The 21,887-nt window shown below is 49.5% G+C and overlaps 1 protein-coding gene across 2 annotated transcripts in view; it reads left to right on the top strand.

Moving 5' to 3' along the window:
* Positions 1-21,887, top strand: part of ARL13B (ARF like GTPase 13B) — an 836,406-nt gene that overhangs the window by 659,389 nt on the left and 155,130 nt on the right. For both annotated transcript variants that reach the window (XM_086934423.1, XM_086934422.1), the window contains exon 5: positions 16,073-16,178. In XM_086934423.1, coding sequence (XP_086790549.1) covers positions 16,073-16,178 — 106 coding nt within the window. The remainder of the gene's footprint in view (positions 1-16,072; positions 16,179-21,887) is intronic.

The following is a 21,887-nucleotide window of genomic DNA, read 5'->3' as shown; positions in this document are numbered from 1 at the left end:
GTCACGGTACAGCCAGGTAAGGCCACAGAGCATTATGCGTTATGTTTTGCAATGGTATGTTTCCCGTTTTTCTTGCCCGCTTTTAATCCGTTTTTTTTGCCCTCTTTGCATTTGTTTGCCTTGCCCTCTGAGTTTCTCCCGATCTCCTTGCCCTCTGTTCCGTGTGTGTGGGGGTGGGGGGGGGTTGCTTCGTGCTTTGTGTGTGTGTGGGGGGGGGGGGGCTCTGTGGTTATTTTGCACACCGGTCGTTCTTAAATGTAACTTTTAAAAGCATAATTTCAAACCTGGCGGGAATTGTAATTGTATTTATGTAGCGCTTGCTTCCCCTGATGAGGCATTAGAGCGCTTTGTTTTTCCAAGTTAAGTCCCAGTGGAACTGCCCTTTGCTTCGTGCTTTGTGTTTGTGGGGGAGGGGGGGGGGGCTTTTTGGTTATTTTGCAATGTTATGGTTCCCGTTTTTCTTTCCCTCTTTTAATGCGTTTTTCTTGCCCTCTTTGCATTCGTTTGCCTTGCCCTCTGAGTTTCTCCCGATTTCCTTGCCCTCTGTTCCGTGTGTGGGGGGAGGTTGGGGGGGGGGGGCTCTGTGTGTGTGTGTGTGTGGGGGGGGGGGGGGTGCTTCGTGCTTTGTGTGTGTATGGATGCAGGATGGGTGGGTGGGTGGATGGATGGGTGGATGCATGAGTGATGTATGGATGGATGCATGCATGATGGGTGGATGCATGATGGATGGATGGGTGGATGCATGAATGAATGATGTATGGATGCAGGATGGGTGGGTGGATGGATGGGTGGATGCATGAATGATGTATGGATGGATGCATGGATGCATGCATGATGGGTGGATGCATGATGGATGGATGGGTGGATGCATGAATGAATGGTGTATGGATGCAGGATGGGTGGGTGGGTGGGTGGTGGATGCATGAATGATATATGGATGGATGCAAGGTGGTTCGGGCTCGCTCGCTCGCTGCGGTGCAATATGCAAATTAGTTTACGACGCACCACTTTCAAATGTCACCAGCCGCCCCTGCTGCACAGTAGCCATGCTGCATAACAACATATTGGCAAAACAGTAGCTCTCACTCAGCAAGACCTCTTGGTTTTGCCAAGGCTTGTTCAAAAATGTCAGAGGAGGAAACAGTAACTCCTAAAACAAATATCAAGAGGTTCCGATCTTAAATGAGCATTCTTACGAAAGGGATTAAAAAACGCCTGTCATGTCTCCGGTTGCAAATTCCAAAGCGAGGCCATCCAAGTTGTTAACAAGATATTTTTTTTTCTCCAAAGAGTGAGTCGGTACTCGAGGAATCTGTCAACGTATTCGCTGTAGCCCTTTTCGTCATCCCAGAGTACCCAAGGGCATACGTTTGAGGAAACATCCCGAGCTATGCGTCAGACTGGAGATTAAATGGTTTCAAGCAACCCCAGGGTCAGCGTGTCACAGACAACTCCCTGCTTGGCCCAACAGTGAAACCCTGACTGCTTAGGTGTGCTCTCTAATTGACTGCAAAGAAAAAACGTGTTTACAGTTTTAAAGTACCAGTACAAAGAAAAAAAACAACGTGCAAGTTTGCAAGGATACGTGTGTTTTTTAAGCGTTCAGCTATCTTGTAACAAGCCTTTATAACACCACGGGACCCTCCCCAGTATTTTCATCTGGTTAACGCATCTAATTTCAAATATAACATACTTTAGGAAAGCCAGGGATACTGTTGTCTGAAATAGGAGTTCGCTCAATCTAATTAAATGTTAGCATTTGGTTATTGCATACATGACCATGTCAATGTCAAGTTAGCCCCAGACCGCTGATATTCAAACAATTATTGCAGATACCCCACACTGCAAATACTGTACTCCACTTGGAAACAGTCAATAAGTGAAAGCACTTTGAATTGGAAAGACACGACATGTTTGCTTCCTATGTCTGTGTTCCTGCAAAACAAAAGGCCGTGCCACCATTTTTGAAACACAAGTGCTAAGACAATATTTTCGTCATAATCTTCACACTGGGTTTACCAGTCCAACCTTGGTTTGACGGAACCCTGAATAGAGTTTCTAAGTTTCAATCTTGGCTCTCTCATATAAGAATGCCTAACTGATTTGCCAATAAGTGCCCCGATTAGTAAATATAATTTGGCTTTCTGAGCATTGGTATCTGTGCTCTTATTGAACTATGAGAAAATTACAAAAAACAATTTATGGACAGAATGTAGATCAATGTCTTACATTCACCCCAGTACAATGATCTGGGCCTAAATCCATCGTTTTTTGCACTCCACACCACCCTGGGTTAGATAATGGCTTTATGCAAATCAGCTCTGACCCTGTGCCCCATGGGAACAGTCCAGTCCGAACTACACAGCCATATCTTTCCCAGACCGGAATCAAGCATCCAAGGACCAGTTTCTGGCTATCAGCCTTCTTCAGCCTGGATAGCATGACTCCAGTGGTGTGGAGGCTCTGGGACCCACGGCTGAGCTACCCAGTACACTCAGGGAGAAAATTACAAAAAACAATTTGATGGACAGAATGTAGATCAATGTCTTACATTCACCCCAGTACAATGATCTGGGCCTAAATCCATCGTTTTTTGCACTCCACACCACCCTGGGTTAGATAATGGCTTTATGCAAATCAGCTCTGACCCTGTGCCCCATGGGAACAGTCCAGTCCGAACTACACAGCCATATCTTTCCCAGACCGGAATCAAACATCCAAGGACCGGTTTCTGGCTATCAGCCTTCTTCAGCCTGGATAGCATGACTCCAGTGGTGTGGAGGCTCTGGGACCCACGGCTGAGCTACCCCAGTACACTCAGGGAGAAAATTACAAAAAAACAATTTGATGGACAGAATGTAGATGAATGTCTTACATTCATCCCAGTACAATGATCTGGGCCTAAATCCATCGTTTTTTGCACTCCTCACCACCCTGGGTTAGATAATGGCTTTATGCAAATCAGCTCTGACCCTGTGCCCCATGGGAACAGTCCAGTCCGAACTACACAGCCATATCTTTCCCAGACCGGAATCAAGCATCCAAGGACCGGTTTCTGGCTATCAGCCTTCTTCAGCCTGGATAGCATGACTCCAGTGGTGTGGAGGCTCTGGGACCCACGGCTGAGCTACCCCAGTACACTCAGGGAGAAAATTACAAAAAAACAATTTGATGGACAGACTGTAGATCAATGTCTTACATTCACCCCAGTACAATGATCTGGGCCTAAATCCATCGTTTTTTGCACTCCACACCACCCTGGGTTAGATAATGGCTTTATGCAAATCAGCTCTGACCCTGTGCCCCATGGGAACAGTCCAGTCCGAACTACACAGCCATATCTTTCCCAGACCGGAATCAAGCATCCAAGGACCGGTTTCTGGCTATCACCTGTTTTGTTTGCAAATTCCGCCCTAAGTGCGCTGGGGATGCTCAGACGTGGGTCCCAGGCACTCCACACCACTGGAGTCAAGCTAGCCGGGCTGATGAGAGGTGTTACCTCGAAACCGGTCCGGTCCTCGGATGCTTGATTCCGTTCTGGGAAGGACATGGCTTTTGTAGTTCGGACTGGACTGTTCCCATGGGGCACAGGGTCAGAGCTGATTTGCATATCGCCATTGTCTAACCCAGGGTGGTGTGGAGTGCAAAAAAACGATGGATTTGGGCCCAGATCTTCGGACTGGGGTGAATGTGTGACATTGATCCACATTCGGTCCATCACCTGTTTTGTTTGCTTATTGAACTATGAAGCAGCCCGTGGATTTATTTTTGGATTTCAAGCCTGCTAATTAAATTGCTGAAGCGTTGGGCATCCATTACCTCACGTAGTTATACTTTTTTTTACTATTCATAACTCTTCATATTAAAACGCTTTTTACATAATCTGTATTAGTTTTGAAGTATAATTATATATACGGCCCGCTTCCTCCCACAGTGCCTTAAAATAGGTTATAACAGGGTCTTATCTTGTTATGCAGTGAAGTCACACAAATAAAACCTGTGGGGCCTATTTTTCTTACACTGTTCTTTGGCCTCTCAACTAATGTTGATGCAGATAACGTAGCTAATTTGTTTTAGCATGTAAAACATTGATGGCTTAATTTTATTAATTTTGCTTCAAGGCAAGTTACCCTATCGTGGAGCAATGTGTCTACCGCTCTTATTCTACATACCTTATTAAGCCTGCTTTCAGAACAATGCCAGAAATTGCAATTTGTGAGTGGGTTAATGATCTTCAAATAGGTAACAGTGTATGGGAAGACCTTTCAGTAAATATAGATTGGATGTTGCTGTCCATTCCTCCCCAGTCGCTGCATTTCCCTCTTACATCAATGTGAATTAATATTTTTATATAATCGTTTAAAAAAAATTGTACTTGGATGCATATTTTTTACTTTTGCACATTTGTATTTTTATGATCTTATAATATAAGTATTGAATAAAGTGAATGGACTGACTGATATGAATGAAGAAGAATGTTTTGTGACGCATGTTAGCTGACATTTCTGTGCTATATTCTAGCAAGAGGGCCTCCCCAGATTCATAACCTTAGAGTTGTTCTCATTGCCAGGCTGACACCAGAAAGACAATCAAAAACGCCTTTTTAGTATTTTGTTTCGGGCTTTCTCTTGTTTTGAACATGTGCTCAAAAAAATAATCAAATGTAAAGAACAGCAAAGCAAATCACTGCAAAATGTCTGTCTCTATAAGCCTTTTTTATATTTACAGTAATGGAGCTAAATTCAAGACCCGCATCGGCCCTCAATCAGCCATTTTTCTTTGTTTTTGTCACACATTTTGTGTTTTCTGGAGATATCTTTTTTCCCTTACTTGGGTTTATCTATGTCATGTTCTCTCACTTATTGAGGTTAGGCTACTCTCTGCTGTCTTTGCGAAAATGTATTGGCCCTTTTAAGTATTGCAGTGTGTGTGTTAGGAAAATATCTGATGAGGATTGGCACTCAAGGAATCTGTTCTTTCCTGAGAAGAGCTGAAGCCAAATTGTCAGAGGCTGGCTTGATACTACTTTGTGGACATGTAAGCAGTCCACACAGTTTGAGATGTCTGGTAAGCCAAACAAAGAATAGATAGATGGGTACATCGTTCATTGGGTGGCCTCTGTGCTTTTTGTTGGTTCTAATTGTTATCCTAAGTATTTAAGGAGATCCTGATAAATGAACCAAATGGGATGGAATAATGTGTAAAAATGTTGACAAGCATGTGCAATATTCTAGCTTTAACCAGTGGATGCCCAGGAAGAGCGTTTCCAAAATATTGGGCGCTAGCAAAACAGTATGGTGAATCCGTGGGGATAGCATAATGGAAACCGTACGGTGTAGGTCTGCAAGTCCAGCGCTTTTTTTTCAAAAGGAATAGTGGTCGGTCTATCAGTGATAGGGTTTAGCACTGCATGAATTAAATATGCATGCACTTTGCTCTTGGTAATAATGACATCAAATGGGATGTGTCCACTTTCATGGATCACCCGTCTCTGTTTTTGTGGCTTGTGAGGTACCTTTTACAATATTTGTTAATCTGTATGGTACTTTAAGTACAATAGTGTGCTTCAGACACCTGAATTGATCACAAGAGGGCACAACATAAGGAGACTAAAATGTCTACGTATCTTAATTGGTTTCATTAGCATTTTTTTTCTGATTTGCCGTGTACTGCAGGAGTATACTCCATGCACCATGCCAAGCATCAAGACCTTTTTGATATGGTGGAGGGGCCAGAAAAGGCCACATTCCTACTGTAAAAGGACTGTTTCACCAGCTCAACCTGGATTTCCTCTTGCCTGCCTCTATTTAGTTAGAATAAATAATCAACAGGTAGGGAGGAGGATAGGTAGTCCATTCATTTCCTCAGTTACAAACCGACAATCATAAAAAAAAGGAATGGACACTTGTAACTACTTAACCTTTCGTTAAGAATGGAACACCCTCATAAACGCAGTGTTTAACATGCGGTATATATCTTTCATCCGCCCCACACTCGCGTTAAGGCATTTTATCATTGGATGTTCCAAATTAAATATTCGTCTCATCACAAAACCTTGTTAGGTCTTGCCTACCAGACAGCTTTTAGCTGTAGGCCTCACCTACGAACAGCTTAAGTCTCTAGGCAAAAGCTTCTTATGGGACCATGACAAAAACTTAAATTGGGCTCAGAACCTACCCAGTACTTACCATTGGTTGACTTTCTCGTTTGCTTGCTTCTTATTTGGTGGCTTTTAGTGCTCTTCTTGTGTTTGACCTTTCCGTAGAGAATATCCTCTTTACCATCCTTTACATTGGCTAACTTGCATTCTTCCACTGCTTTCATTTAGGGAACTACTTATTAAGTCTTACTTACCTGACAGTACAACTTGTCCCCCTTGAGAAATACCTTTTGTGAACTTAGTGGGCTTACTGCCCATTCATTGCTTACTATTATTTGACTTTATTTTCACTCTTGCTTGTTTGCTTCTAATTCAGGGAGTTACATTTTCCTGTCTTATCATCTTGTATTTGTTCCTCGACTGGAGCAAAGCCTCTTTATCATCCCTTCCCTTGGCTGATTTGTATCCTTCCACTGATCACTTCTTGGGAACTCCTTGTTTAGGGCTCGCCTGCTGTGCGCATGCGCAAAGCTGGCGAAGCTCTATAGGGGCTTAAATAAGCTTTACCTAGACTGGCGATTGACTGGCGATTTGATGCTGTGCCCGTGGCTTTTAGGTCAACGCGCAAGCGCATTGACCTAAAATGCGCGTGCACATCATCAAATCGCCAGTCAATCGCCAGCAGCACTCCTCCCCTGCTGCTTCACACCCTCATGCCGCTCTCCCCGCTCCGCCCCCTCCCCTGCCCGCCGTGTCGCATTTCTCATCCCCCCTCCCCACAGCAATGCCCTCAGCCGTCCGGCTAGTATGCCTGTGCCATTTTGTCGTTACACGCATTTATGGTGCGCTTATTATTATTTTTTTTTCCAACTTTAGCCACTCTGCACTGCGTTGCTAAAACAATTGGCGAAACCAATAGATCACAAAGACGAGACCTTTTCGCTTTGCAATGATTGATCTTTGCATTTAGATAAGGGTCAGGTCCATAGTTCCATGGTTGCAGATGTTCATGTTGTACAAAGAATCCATTGTTTAGTCATGGCTCATCGGAGGCTCCAAACATAATTTGTAGCACCGTGTCCAGATGGTGGCAGATAGACTCTCATACTGGGACAATGTTCCCGTCACAGAGTGGGTACTAACTTTAGATTCATTTTGAAATTGGCAGCGGGACACATATGTGATCTGGTAATCGTTTTTCTTCATAGTTAATTTTTCTCCAGCAGTAGTAAAGATGTTGCCATCATGCTGGAGTCTTGGCAGTGTAACCCAAACAGTGCTTTACGTGCACAGTTGACAAGAAGCGTTTGAATTGGAAAAGAAGCCCCTCACTCTATATGATCTGTTGTACCTGAATCATGGTTTGCATTAAGTCTGCAAATGAAAAAGGTGATTTTGCATCTAGAAACTACTCACACGTGTGCTTGTTGACCTAGAAGTTAAGTTGCAGACTTTCTGTTTTTGTCGTGAAAAAAAATAATTGTCAAAATGGCGTGGGTGAACGTTTCCAGTAGTCTAGCTTTATCACTTTTAGTTTTCATTAACACATTTCCAAATGCACATGTTCATGTCTACGTCCGTGAAAGACTGCTAAATCCTCATTGCTGCTGGACAAACAGGACGGGAGGCCGTCACACTACAGTGCCCAACTTTAGCCGCTCTCCCCGCTCCGCCCCCTCCCCTGCCCGCCGTGTCGCATTTCTCATCCCCCCTCCCCACAGCAATGCCCTCAGCCGGCCGGCTGTACTTTCACTTTGACGGCCGTGTTTCTCCTTGTCTCTCGTGTCACCAGGCTGTGTGTGCTGCCTCCGCGGGCACCATGATGTAACCCCACTCTCTTAAATGCCTACATTATACCAGTCTTACATCAACATCACATCCACCACTGCATCCACCACCACCACATCCACCACCTCATCCACCTCATCCACCACCTCATCCACCAACGCATCCACCACCACCACCACATCCACCACCACCGCATCCACCACCGCATCCACCACCACCACCACACCCACCACCACTACATCCACCATCACATCCACTACAACCACCACCCCATCCACCACTACCACCACCACCACCGCATCCACCACCACCGCATCCACCACCACATCCACCATCAACACCACATCCACCATCACATCCACCACCACCACATCCACCAACACATCCACCATCACCTCCACATCCACCATGACATCCACCGCCACAGCCACCACCACATCCACCACCACCACATCCACCACCACCGCATCCACCACCACCGCATCCACCACCACCGCATCCACCACCACCGCATCCACCACCGCATCCACCACCACCGCATCCACCACCACCACATCCACCACCACCACCACATCCACCACATCCACCACCACCACATCCACCACCACCGCATCCACCACCGCATCCACCACCACCACATCCACCACCACATCCACCACCACATCCACCACCTCATCCACCACCTCATCCACCACCTCATCCACCACCGCATCCACCACCACCGCATCCACCACCACCGCATCCACCACCACACCCACCACCACTACATCCACCACCACATCCACTACAATCACCACCCCATCCACCACCACCACCACCACCGCATCCACCACCACATCCACCATCAACACCACATCCACCATCACATCCACCATCACATCCACCACCACCACCACATCCACCAACACATCCACCATCATCTCCACATCCACCATGACATCCACCGCCACAGCCACCACCACATCCACCACCACCGCATCCACCACCACCGCATCCACCACCACCACTACATCCACCACCACATCCACCACCGCATCCACCACATCCACCACCACCACATCCACCACATCCACCACCACCGCATCCACCACCACATCCACCATCAACACCACATCCACCATCACATCCACCACCACCACCACCACATCCACCAACACATCCACCATCACCGCATCCACCACCACCGCATCCACCACCACCGCATCCACCACCACCGCATCCACCACCACCACCACACCACTACATCCACCACCACATCCACTACAACCACCACCCCATCCACCACCACCACATCCACCACCACCGCATCCACCACCACATCCACCATCAACACTACATCCACCATCACATCCACCACCACCACATCCACCACCACATCCACCAACACATCCACCATCATCTCCACATCCACCATGACATCCACCACCACCGCATCCACCACCACCGCATCCACCACCACCGCATCCACCACCACCACTACATCCACCACCACATCCACTACAACCACCACCCCATCCACCACATCCACCACCACCGCATCCACCACCACATCCACCATCACATCCACCACCACCACCACCACATCCACCAACACATCCACCAACACATCCACCATCACCTCCGCATCCACCATGACATCCACCGCCACAGCCACCACCACATCCCCCACCAACACATCCACCACCACCGCATCCACCACCACCGCATCCACCACCACCACACCCACCACCACCACACCCACCACCACACCCACCACCACCACACCCACCACCACCACACCCACCACCACCACACCCACCACCACCACACCCACCACCACACCCACCACCACCACACCCACCACCACATCCATCACCACATCCACTACAACCACCGCCGCATCCACCACATCCACCACCACATCCACCACCACATCCACCATCAAATCCACCACCACCACCACATCCACCATCACATCCACCATCAAATCCACCACCACCATCACATCCACCGCCACATCCACCACCACCACATCCACCACCACCACATCCACCACCACCACCACATCCACCACCACCGCATCCACCACCACCGCATCCACCAGCACCGCATCCACCAGCACCGCATCCACCACCACCGCATCCACCACCACCGCATCCACCACCACCGCATCCACCACCACCACATCCACCACCACCACATCCACCACCACCGCATCCACCACTGCATCCACCACCACCACATCCACCACCACATCCACCACCTCATCCACCACCTCATCCACCACCTCATCCACCACCTCATCCACCACCGCATCCACCACTGCATCCACCACCACCACATCCACCACCACCGCATCCACCACCACCGCATCCACCACCACCACCACACCCACCACCACTACATCCACCACCACATCCACTACAACCACCACCCCATCCACTACAACCACCACCCCATCCACCACCACCACCGCATCCACCACCACCGCATCCACCACCACATCCACCATCAACACCACATCCACCATCAACACCACATCCACCATCACCACATCCACCACCACCACCACATCCACCAACACATCCACCATCATCTCCACATCCACCATGACATCCACCGCCACAGCCACCACCACATCCACCACCACATCCACCACCACCACATCCACCACCACATCCACCACCACCGCATCCACCACCACCGCATCCACCACCACCACTACATCCACCACCACATCCACTACAACCACCACCGCATCCACCACATCCACCACCACCGCATCCACCATCAACACCACATCCACCACCACCGCATCCACCACCACCGCATCCACCACCACCACATCCACCACCACCGCATCCACCACCACCGCATCCACCACCACCACTACATCCACCACCACATCCACTACAACCACCACCCCATCCACCACCACCACCACCGCATCCACCACCACATCCACCATCAACACCACATCCACCATCACATCCACCACCACCACCACATCCACCACATCCACCAACACATCCACCATCATCTCCACATCCACCATGACATCCACCGCCACAGCCACCACCACATCCACCACCACCGCATCCACCACCACCACATCCACCACCACCGCATCCACCACCACCACTACATCCACCACCACATCCACTACAACCACCACCCCATCCACCACCACCGCATCCACCACCACATCCACCATCAACACCACATCCACCATCACATCCACCACCACATCCACCAACACATCCACCATCACCTCCACATCCACCATGAAATCCACTGCCACAGCCACCACCACATCCCCCACCAACACATCCACCACCACCGCATCCACCACCACCGCATCCACCACCACCGCATCCACCACCACCGCATCCACCACCACCACACCCACCACCACCACCACACCCACCACCACCACACCCACCACCACACCCACCACCACACCCACCACCACACCCACCACCACCACACCCACCACCACCACACCCACCACCACATCCATCACCACATCCACTACAACCACCGCCGCATCCACCACATCCACCACCACATCCACCACCACCACCACATCCACCATCACATCCACCATCAAAGCCACCACCACCATCACATCCACCGCCACATCCACCGCCACATCCACCACCACATCCACCACCACCACATCCACCACCACCACATCCACCACCACCGCATCCACCACCACCGCATCCACCACCACCGCATCCACCACCACCGCATCCACCACCACCGCATCCACCACCACCGCATCCACCACCACAGCATCCACCGCATTCACCACCACCACATCCACCACCACCACATCCACCACCACCACATCCACCACCACCACATCCACCACCACATCCATCACCACATCCATCACCACATCCACCACCTCATCCACCACCTCATCCACCACCTCATCCACCACCTCATCCACCACCTCATCCACCACCTCATCCACCACCTCATCCACCACCGCATCCACCACCACCACATCCACCACCACCACATCCACCACCACCGCATCCACCACCACCACATCCACCACCACCACCACACCCACCACCACCACCACACCCACCACCACTACATCCACCACCACATCCACTACAACCACCACCCCATCCACCACCACCCCATCCACCACCACCACCGCATCCACCACCACTGCATCCACCACCACATCCACCATCAACACCACATCCACCATCACATCCACCACCACCACCACCACATCCACCACCACCACCACATCCACCAACACATCCACCATCATCTCCACATCCACCATGACATCCACCGCCACAGCCACCACCACATCCACCACCACCGCATCCACCACCACCACTACATCCACCACCACCACTACATCCACCACCACATCCACTACAACCACCACCGCATCCACCGCATCCACCATCAACACCACATCCACCATCACATCCACCACCACCACATCCACCAACACATCCACCATCACCACATCCACCACCACCGCATCCACCACCATCGCATCCACCACCACCGCATCCACCACCACCACCACACCCACCACCACTACATCCACCACCACATCCACTACAACCACCACCCCATCCACCACCACCACCACCGCATCCACCACCACCGCATCCACCACCACATCCACCATCAACACCACATCCACCATCACATCCACCACCACCACATCCACCACCACCACCACATCCACCAACACATCCACCATCATCTCCACATCCACCATGACATCCACCATGACATCCACCGCCACAGCCACCACCACATCCACCACCACCGCATCCACCACCACCACTACATCCACCACCACATCCACTCCAACCACCACATCCACCACCACCGCATCCACCACCACATCCACCATCAACACCACATCCACCATCACATCCACCACCACCACCACATCCACCAACACATCCACCAACACATCCACCATCACCTCCACATCCACCATGACATCCACCGCCACAGCCACCACCCCATCCCCCACCAACACATCCCCCACCACCGCATCCACCACCACCGCATCCACCACCACCACACCCACCACCACCACACCCACCACCACACCCACCACCACCACACCCACCACCACACCCACCACCACACCCACCACCACCACACCCACCACCACATCCACCACCACATCCACTACAACCACCGCCGCATCCACCACATCCACCACCACATCCACCATCACCACAACATCCACCATCAAATCCACCACCACCATCACATCCACCGCCACATCCACCACCACCACATCCACCACCACCACATCCACCACATCCACCACCACCACATCCACCACCACCACATCCACCACCACATCCACCGCATCCACCACCACCACATCCACCGCATCCACCACCACCGCATCCACCACCACCGCATCCACCACCTCATCCACCACCTCATCCACCACCTCATCCACCAACGCATCCACCACAACCACAACATCCACAACCACCACCACCACATCCACCACCACCACCACATCCACCACCACCACATCCACCACCACCTCCACATCCACCACCACATCCACCATCAACACCACATCCACCACCACCACATCCACCACCACAACACCACCACATCCACCATCACCACCACATCCACCATCACATCCACCATCACATCCACCACCACATCCACCACATCCACCATCACATCCATCACATCCACCATGACATCCACCACCACATTCACCACCACATACACCACTTCCACCGCATCCACCACCACCGCATCCACCACCACCACCGCATCCACCACCACCACCGCATCCACCACCACCACCACATCCACCACAACCACCACATCCACCACCACCACATCCATCACCTCATCCACCAACACCTCATCCACCACCTCATCCACCACAGCATCCACCACCACCACATCCACCACCACCACATCCACCACCGCATCCACCACACCCACCACCATCACTTCCACCACCACATTCACCACCACTTTCACCACATCCACAACCACCACATCCACCACGACCACATCCACCACGACCACATCCACCACATCAACACCACATCGACCACCTCCACCACCACCACCACATCCACCACCACCACCACATCCACCACCACCACATCCACCGCATCCACCACCACATCCACCACCACCGCATCCACCACCGCATCCACCACCTCATCCACCACCTCATCCACCACCTCATCCACCACAACCACCACATCCACCACCACCACATCATCCACCACCACATCCACCATCAACACCACATCCACCATCACATCCACCACCACCACCACATCCACCACCACATCCACCATCAACACCACATCCACCATCACATCCACCACCACCACCACAACACCACCACATCCACCATCACCACCACATCCACCATTACATCCACCACCACATCCACCACATCCACCATCACATCCATCACCTTCACATCCACCATGACATCCACCACCACATACACCACTTCCACCGCATCCACCACCACCGCATCCACCACCACCACCACCGCATCCACCACCACCACCACATCCACCACCACCACCACATCCACCACCACCACCAAATCCACCACCACCACCAAATCCACCACCACCACCACATCCACCACCACCACATCCATCACCACCACCACATCCATCACCGCATCCACCAACACCTCATCCACCACCTCATCCACCACAGCATCCACCACCACCACATCCACCACCGCATCCACCACACCCACCACCATCACTTCCACCACCACATCCACCACCACTTTCACCACATCCACAACCACCACATCCACCACCACCACCCCCACATCCACCACCACATCCACCACCACATCCACCACATCTACCACCACCACATCCACCACCACATCCACCACCACCATATCCCCCAGATCCACCACCACCACATCTACATGTGTGTGGCTCTGTGTGTGTAGGTGCAAATGCAATGTTCTTGGATTGTCGTCACAATAAAATACACTGAACATAATCTTCACAAAAGTTATTTACAAACGTTTAAGCTATTGCCATTATAAATTACAATAACTTTTATTTAAGTATTAATTATTTACAAAATTAAAAGCCATTGTTATTTGTAATATCCATACATCTAAGTCACGTAAATACAACACACATTGCATTACAAATGCTATAGGTGTCGCATTTGCAAAAGTTAAAACTATTGACATTGTAACTGACAAAGCTATTAATTTTGCTACTTTCAAGACCAACACATAAATAAAAAAAGTGTCATTTACAATACCAATAGCTCAAACTTTCCTAATGCGAGACCTATTGCATTTCCAATGCTTGTTTTCTTCAGATTTTCTTTGGTTAGGCATTCATGAGTGCATGTTTTCCAGCTCTCTCCTCCATGTGCCTTTTCCTCGCCATACCCCTGCCCTGTGATCCGTCGTGTGCTTCCCCTTGCTTTCTTTCTTGCTCTCTCCCTTATGTGCTTCTACAACCTTAAAATACCCCTGCCCCCTGTGTTGCTCTCTAAGCCATGTGCTTCCTCCCCTCACAAATCATACCTGTGCTGTGTGTTGCTCTCTTCTGTGTGTGAATAAAGGCACTTTTGCTCAGTAAAACAAAAAGCTCCTATCATATTGATACATGCACACACATCATAATGCATCCGCTCACCTACAAAATGTTGCTCTTGCCAGCAGCTGTATCATTGCATCTATTCAAAAAAGGAAAATGTATGCTATATACATCTAATGCTGATGCTGTATAAAATAACAAAAGGCTTTTGCAGAGGCAATAGACCTCAAATGTAAGACCAATTAGTGTTGTCAATGTTTGTTTTTACTTTAATTGGAGACATCCATGATGACCAAAGCCGACTTAGTGATCTAATCGCACACGATCTAAAATCATTACAAACAAGATTATCTTTTCTTTAAAGATGTAAGCTTCGTTTGTTGGTCCAGCTCCATATAACCTCAGTACTAAAAATACGAAGTTCTGTATACAGCATGCAGTTAGCATTCAGAAATTGTAATCCCTTCATACGGAACTGTTACTGAAAAAAATAGTTTTCTGTCCTTTCAAATATCTGTTGTCTAGAGCTTTGAAGTCGTTTTTTGTCATGCCCATTTGTGTTTGACGGATGTTTTTTCCTTTCTGTAATCTGTGGTACCTTTGTTTTGTTTAGTTTGGCAAACAAACAAGACCGGGAAGGAGCTTTAGCAGAAGCAGATGTAATCGAGTACCTGTCCCTGGAAAAGCTTGTGAATGAGAATAAGTGTTTATGTCAAATTGTAAGTATTTTTGTAGGTTTCACCATTGAAAATGAACGGGTTAAATTTGATGTACATATTTATGTGATGTGAATTTGCAATTCATGCGCACACAAGTCTTTGTCTAAACTAATGTGTAGTTTTCAAGAAAAGTATTTGACTAAATAAAATTCAATTTTTAAAATGCACTGTAGAGCACATTCACCAATAATAGATTGGTCCTTCTGAACCAGCTACCCCAATGTTGTTGAATTATTTTATTGAAAGTGCTAAATATGAATTGGAGATTTGTAGAAAGACCGGGACAGATAACATACTCTTCGGAAAATAGGATTTGTTTAGCAAAAGTGTACATTCCTTAATGATCAGTACAATAACATGTTTGCTAAAAAGAGCGTTAAACAGTCTGATGGAAAAAAACAATTACCCACTTTAAAAGGGTGGGAGGCTCAGTCAGCCTTGCTGGGATTCGAACTAGTGACCTACAGATCGCTAAAGGTCAGTGGAAAATGTTAACTCAATTAGTAAACTGGTTGGCTCACTTAACTACAATTTATTGTACATCTGAATGTGCAGTATGTCTATACATGGTATGAATGTAGATGTGTGCATCCTGCTGTCCAGTATGAATTCGGCCTCAATAATATTAATAATAACGTATATTTTTTAGTATGGTGTGCTTTGTATTCGTTCACCTCTTTTTCTTAATGTATTTGCTTAATTTATTACTAGTCTAGCAAGAAACTTAAATTAATAATGCCCCAACAGTTTTCCTTTCGTTCACTTGTTAACCTACGTAATAAATCTGCCCCATATTGTCTTATCAGGAATCTCAATGTCAAAGTCAGGCTTTATAAAGCCCAGCTAATCAACCGATAGGGTATCCAGGCGCTTGCAGGCCATATTCTGACAGCTAGGTCTTGAGGGCCCTTCAGAATTCCGGAAGTGAGGTGATGGTCCGGAGGTGCGTAGGGAGGCTGTTCCAGGTCTTTGATGTAATGTGGGAGAAGGTGCGTCCTCCACTTCCGCTTCGGTAGATGGAGTGGAGTATGGGCAAGTGAAAGGGAGGCGAAGCGTAGATTTCTCAACGGTTGATGGAAGTTCAGGCAGTTGTTAATGTAAGCGGGTCCTTGGTTGTGTGCGTGGGTCAGCAGATTGAATTGGCATCTCTTCTGTACGGGGAACAAGTGCAGTTTCCTGAGGTGGGGTGTGATGTGGGTTTGTCGGGGAAGACCAAGGATGATTCTGGCTGCAGCGTTCTGTATGGCCTGAAGTCTCTGTAAGAGGTGTGCCACAAGAAGTCATTCCAGGTGTTGCTGCTGTTGCCAAATATCAGTATTTCCGTCTTGCCTGTGTTCAGCTGCAGGCAGTTGTTCTTCATCCATTCGGCGACGTTGTCATGCTTCTATGGAAGTTGGTTCTGGTGGTGGTGGGGTGTGGTCGGTGAGTAAGAAGATGAGGTGGGAGTCGCCTGCTTAGGAAATTGTTGGGTTTGTTGAATATGACCCTGTTAACCACCGGGGTCATATATGCCTTGAAGAGCATGGGGCTGAGGTATGAGCCCTGGGGACACCGCAGGTGATCTCGTTGTGTCCAGAGGAGAAAGCTGGGAGGTTTATCCTCTGGGCTCTTCCGGTGAGGAAGGAGGTAATCCATCTGAGTGTGTTCCCTCGGATGCTGCTGTGGTGGAGTTTTTCGATCAGTGTTTGGTGGGATATGGTATAGAAGGCTGCCGAAAGGTCAAGGATGATCACAGCTGCTGTTTCTCCTCGGTCGAGGAGGGGTTAATGTCGTCGGCTGCTCTCAGGGTGGTATCAGTGCTGTGATTGCTGCGAAAGCTAAATTGTGAGGCGTTGAGGAGATGGTTCTACTCCAGGGGTGTCATGAGTTGATTGTTGATAATCTTTTCCAGTACCTTCGCTGGGAATGGGAGCAGGGAGATTGGCCGGTAAATTTTAAGTTCTCTTGGGTCGGCTGAGGGTTTTTTTGAGCAGTGATCGGACTTTGGCGTGTTTCCAGGCATCGGGAAATGTTGCAATGGTGATAAAGGTGTTGAGTAGGGTGGTGAGTTTGTGGCTGATCCTTTGGTTTCTGAGGTTGAAGATGTGGTGCTGGCATGGGTCTGTGGTAACTCTAGTGTATAGATTTCATGTTGGAGGTAGTGTCCTGGGTGGAGAGGATGTTCCTGGTGGTCAATGTGTGCTTCATGTCTGTTACAGTAGTGGTATAACCGTCTAAGTCTGTGTGTGTGGTTGAGGTTCGAAGTTTCTGTATAGTCTGCTTTCTTGTTGTGGAAGAAGAGGGTGAGTGTGTCACACAGCTCCTGTGAGGGTGTGGTTATATTTTAGTTGGCAGCCGGCTTGGAGAATTCCTTAACGATGTTTAAAAGTTCCTTGGAGCTGTCATCACCAGTTTCAATGTTTTTTGCAATGACTGTCGGAAGGCCGCCCTGTCGGAGGTGTCCTTGCTGGTGCGCCATCTCCTCTCCAACTGCTTGCTGTCTCGTTTCACTTATCTGGGTTCTTTGGTGTACCAGCTGGCCTTTTTAGAGGGTTATCTCAGGATGTTGCTTTTGATGGGGACGATGCTGTCTGTGCCATTGGTGATCCAGGCATTGATGTTTTTCACTCCCTGTTCAAGGTTGGTGGCGGTAGCAGGGTTGGAGGTGTTGAGCGCTTTTGCCCCTCTCATCTCTGAGATTTTATTCCAACTCCAGTGGGAAGGGCTTTGGTTATTTTGGGGGTGTTGGTGTGGGGGCCGGAGACGCTGAAGTGAGCAATGGGATGATCGGTCAATGTGACTAATGTGACATGGCTGTTTTTGATGCAGTTGCTAGAGGTGAATATTGGGTCCAGCGTGTGTCCTGAGGTGTGCGTAGGGTCCATGGACGATCTGGCTCAATCCGAGGCTGCTCATACTGTCGGAGTTATGCAGTGTTTTTGTCATTGGGGTTGTCTATGTGCATATGCAGGGCACCAACAAAGATGATGTCCTTGGAGTCTAAGGCTAGGAACGCAATTAAGTCTACAGTGGTGTTGCAGAAGCTGGAGCGTGGGCTTGGGGTTGGAAGGCAACGGTGCTTCTGTGGTTGTTTTGTCCGTGTGGAGCTTGAAGTTGAGATGTTCTATGGGGTGGTGGTGTTGTCTGTGGTGGTGGTACACTGGATGGTCTCCTTGTGAATGATGGTTGTTCCTGCTGCCGGCTTGTTTGTGCGGTCCTGGTGAATTATTTTATATCCGTCTGGTATTGCTGTGGCAATGTCTTGGTCGGATGTGGAGTTGACCCAGGTCTCAGTGAGAAAGACTGTCGGGTGCAAGTGTGGCATTGAGTTCCCATAATTCAGTGAATTGCTTTCCTATTGCGCATGTGTTGAGAAGGGTGCATGCGGGTTAGTGTTTTTATTCAGTTGTTGTCTATGGTATGTTCGGGGTGGGTCTGGTCGGTTGGCTGGTGTGTGTGCTGTGGCAGATGAAGTGGCAGTGGGTGCAGGGTAAAGGTCCCTCTGTGGAGCATGGGTCAGCTCGATGGCTGTGTTTGTTGCAACGTCCAGGGTTGAGGGTGTAGAGCTTGGTGATTGTGTATCTTTGGTAGCGGGAGGGCCAGGTGTCGTGGTCCTGGGCACGTCCGAACACAGACCGGCTTGTCTTTGGCATGCCTGCAGCATGCGTCTGCTGCGCGGTTGCACTGTGGCCTACTTTTTGTAGATCCAGGGGTGGGCCTGGCTTCTGTTGGCAGGAAGAACGGTGAGAGGAAGTACCCAGTCGGGAAAACCTCAGCCGGAAATCCCGGGAAGCTGCGGTGTCACTGGATCAGTCTGGAACAAGGAGGAAGTGTAGGCCCCAGGCAAGTGGCAAGCTATGTGTCCAGGTGCCTACTCATGTGGTCGAGCTGCAGCTTGCATTAAGTAGGTCCAGGGTGGGCAGGGCTTCTTTTGGTGGGAAAAACCGGGCAGCTGCGGTGTTACTGGATCAGTCTATAACAACCTGGAACTTGAGTTGCAAGCTAGGTGTCCAGGAGCCTACTCTTTCTTCTGACCTCTGGTATCTGTGGTAACTAAAAACATATGCCACCCCCTGTTCTCACTTTCTAAAGCATGTCATATTTTGACGATGTATCATATCCACAGCCTTGTGCAAGCTGTGTTGCTCTCATATGTTAAGTATACTATGTTCATATAGCTGATATTTCAGAGATACTTTTGGTCTTGTCAAAGCAGTCAATCTGCCCGCAGGCTGCCCAGACAGTCCACCTCGGAAAATGGCAGCACCTTGAAATGGCAATGGAAAGAGAACTGAACAACCGAAACAACAGCAATAAACAAGGCCCACTGCTGTACCCCAACCAGGCTGGTTTCAGCAGTGGTAACAGAAAGAGGACTGCACCTTCTCAACAATCAAGGGCCCAATATTGCACCCTGAGCCATGTTCGCTCAGGTGGCGGCCATCTTGAAGTGGCACTGACCTACCATAGTAATCAATAAAAAAAATAAAAAATAAGCTGTTAGTACGTGGAAAGCTCCAGGAATCTCGTCACACTTCGACCCAGCCAAACTTTTCCTCTCAAAGTTACTATCCTTATTCTACGGACATAAGGATTTCCTCTGATTACCGACCCAGGTCGCTCCTCAGTGCCCATCCCTTGTCAACATGGTTGGTCCTGGCCTGACTGCTACTGGGGTAAACACATACACCCTGGTTTACCCCCCTACCCTCTCTAAAACCGCCGCCAAAAACGTCAAGCACCTCACCATGAAAAATCACCCTGAGACTCTGATCCCTGACCTACGCTTCAGTGCAGACAACGGCACAGTCATTAACAACCTTGTTTTCTACTCCAGAAGAATCTCTGCTTGGCACCTCCTTAATGTACGCTCAACCAGGAACATTCCCAACGGCACTAAACTCTCAATAACGCCCTCCGCAACCCTGCGAGCCGACCTTACCATCACCCTCTACAAAAACGGCATTGTATTGGTACAAGCCTCAACCAATAACCTCAATAAATTTGCAGACCTCTTTGCCCTCATCAGAAACCATGTGTTTGACACTAGCAGGGCGACCAACACCCACCTCGACAACCTTCCGACCTGCCCGTCCCGTATATCTAACCTCCCACAAACCACCTCTCTAAGGTTCTCGAACACTACTCATCCCAACCCATCCAGTCTGTTTACCGGCCCTGCCAACACTTCTGCCCAAGACCCCTGGTCCCCTCACCTCCCTCCCCCTTATAGTATCAGAGGTCTCTTACAGAGCACCCCAACCCGCCCAGCTCATCTACCGGCCCTGCTTACGCAATCAGCCCGAAACCACTAGTCTCCTCCCGTCTAGCTCCCAACTCGGACTCTGAGACCTGTAATCCTCCTTGACATATGATGCAGGTCAAGCTAACCCTGCTTACCCACAAATCACCTACCCTACTGCTCCCAATACAGCCCATCCTAACCCTCCCAGCACCTCTATCGCGCCTGCTCCCATCACAGACCATCCTAACCCTCCCAGCACCCCTATCACGCCTGCTCCCATCAAAGCCCATTCCAACCCTCATAGCACCCCTACCGCCCTCCGTATGTGGATATCGATACTCTGCACTCCAGAGCCACCAAAATAATCCAGAGCATCCATTTCTCCATCCTGGATCTAACAAACCTCCTCCACCTCGCTGAATTCTCCATCGCCAGCCTCTTGCCCCGGTTGAACTCCACTTCCCCTCCTACTACAGAGCTCCCCA

This window comes from Lissotriton vulgaris, chromosome 8, assembly GCF_964263255.1.
Source record: "Lissotriton vulgaris chromosome 8, aLisVul1.2, whole genome shotgun sequence".
Classification (NCBI taxonomy): Eukaryota; Metazoa; Chordata; class Amphibia; order Caudata; family Salamandridae; genus Lissotriton; species Lissotriton vulgaris.
Note: the sequence above shows the minus strand (reverse complement) of the source record. Positions and strands in the feature narration are given on the sequence as shown.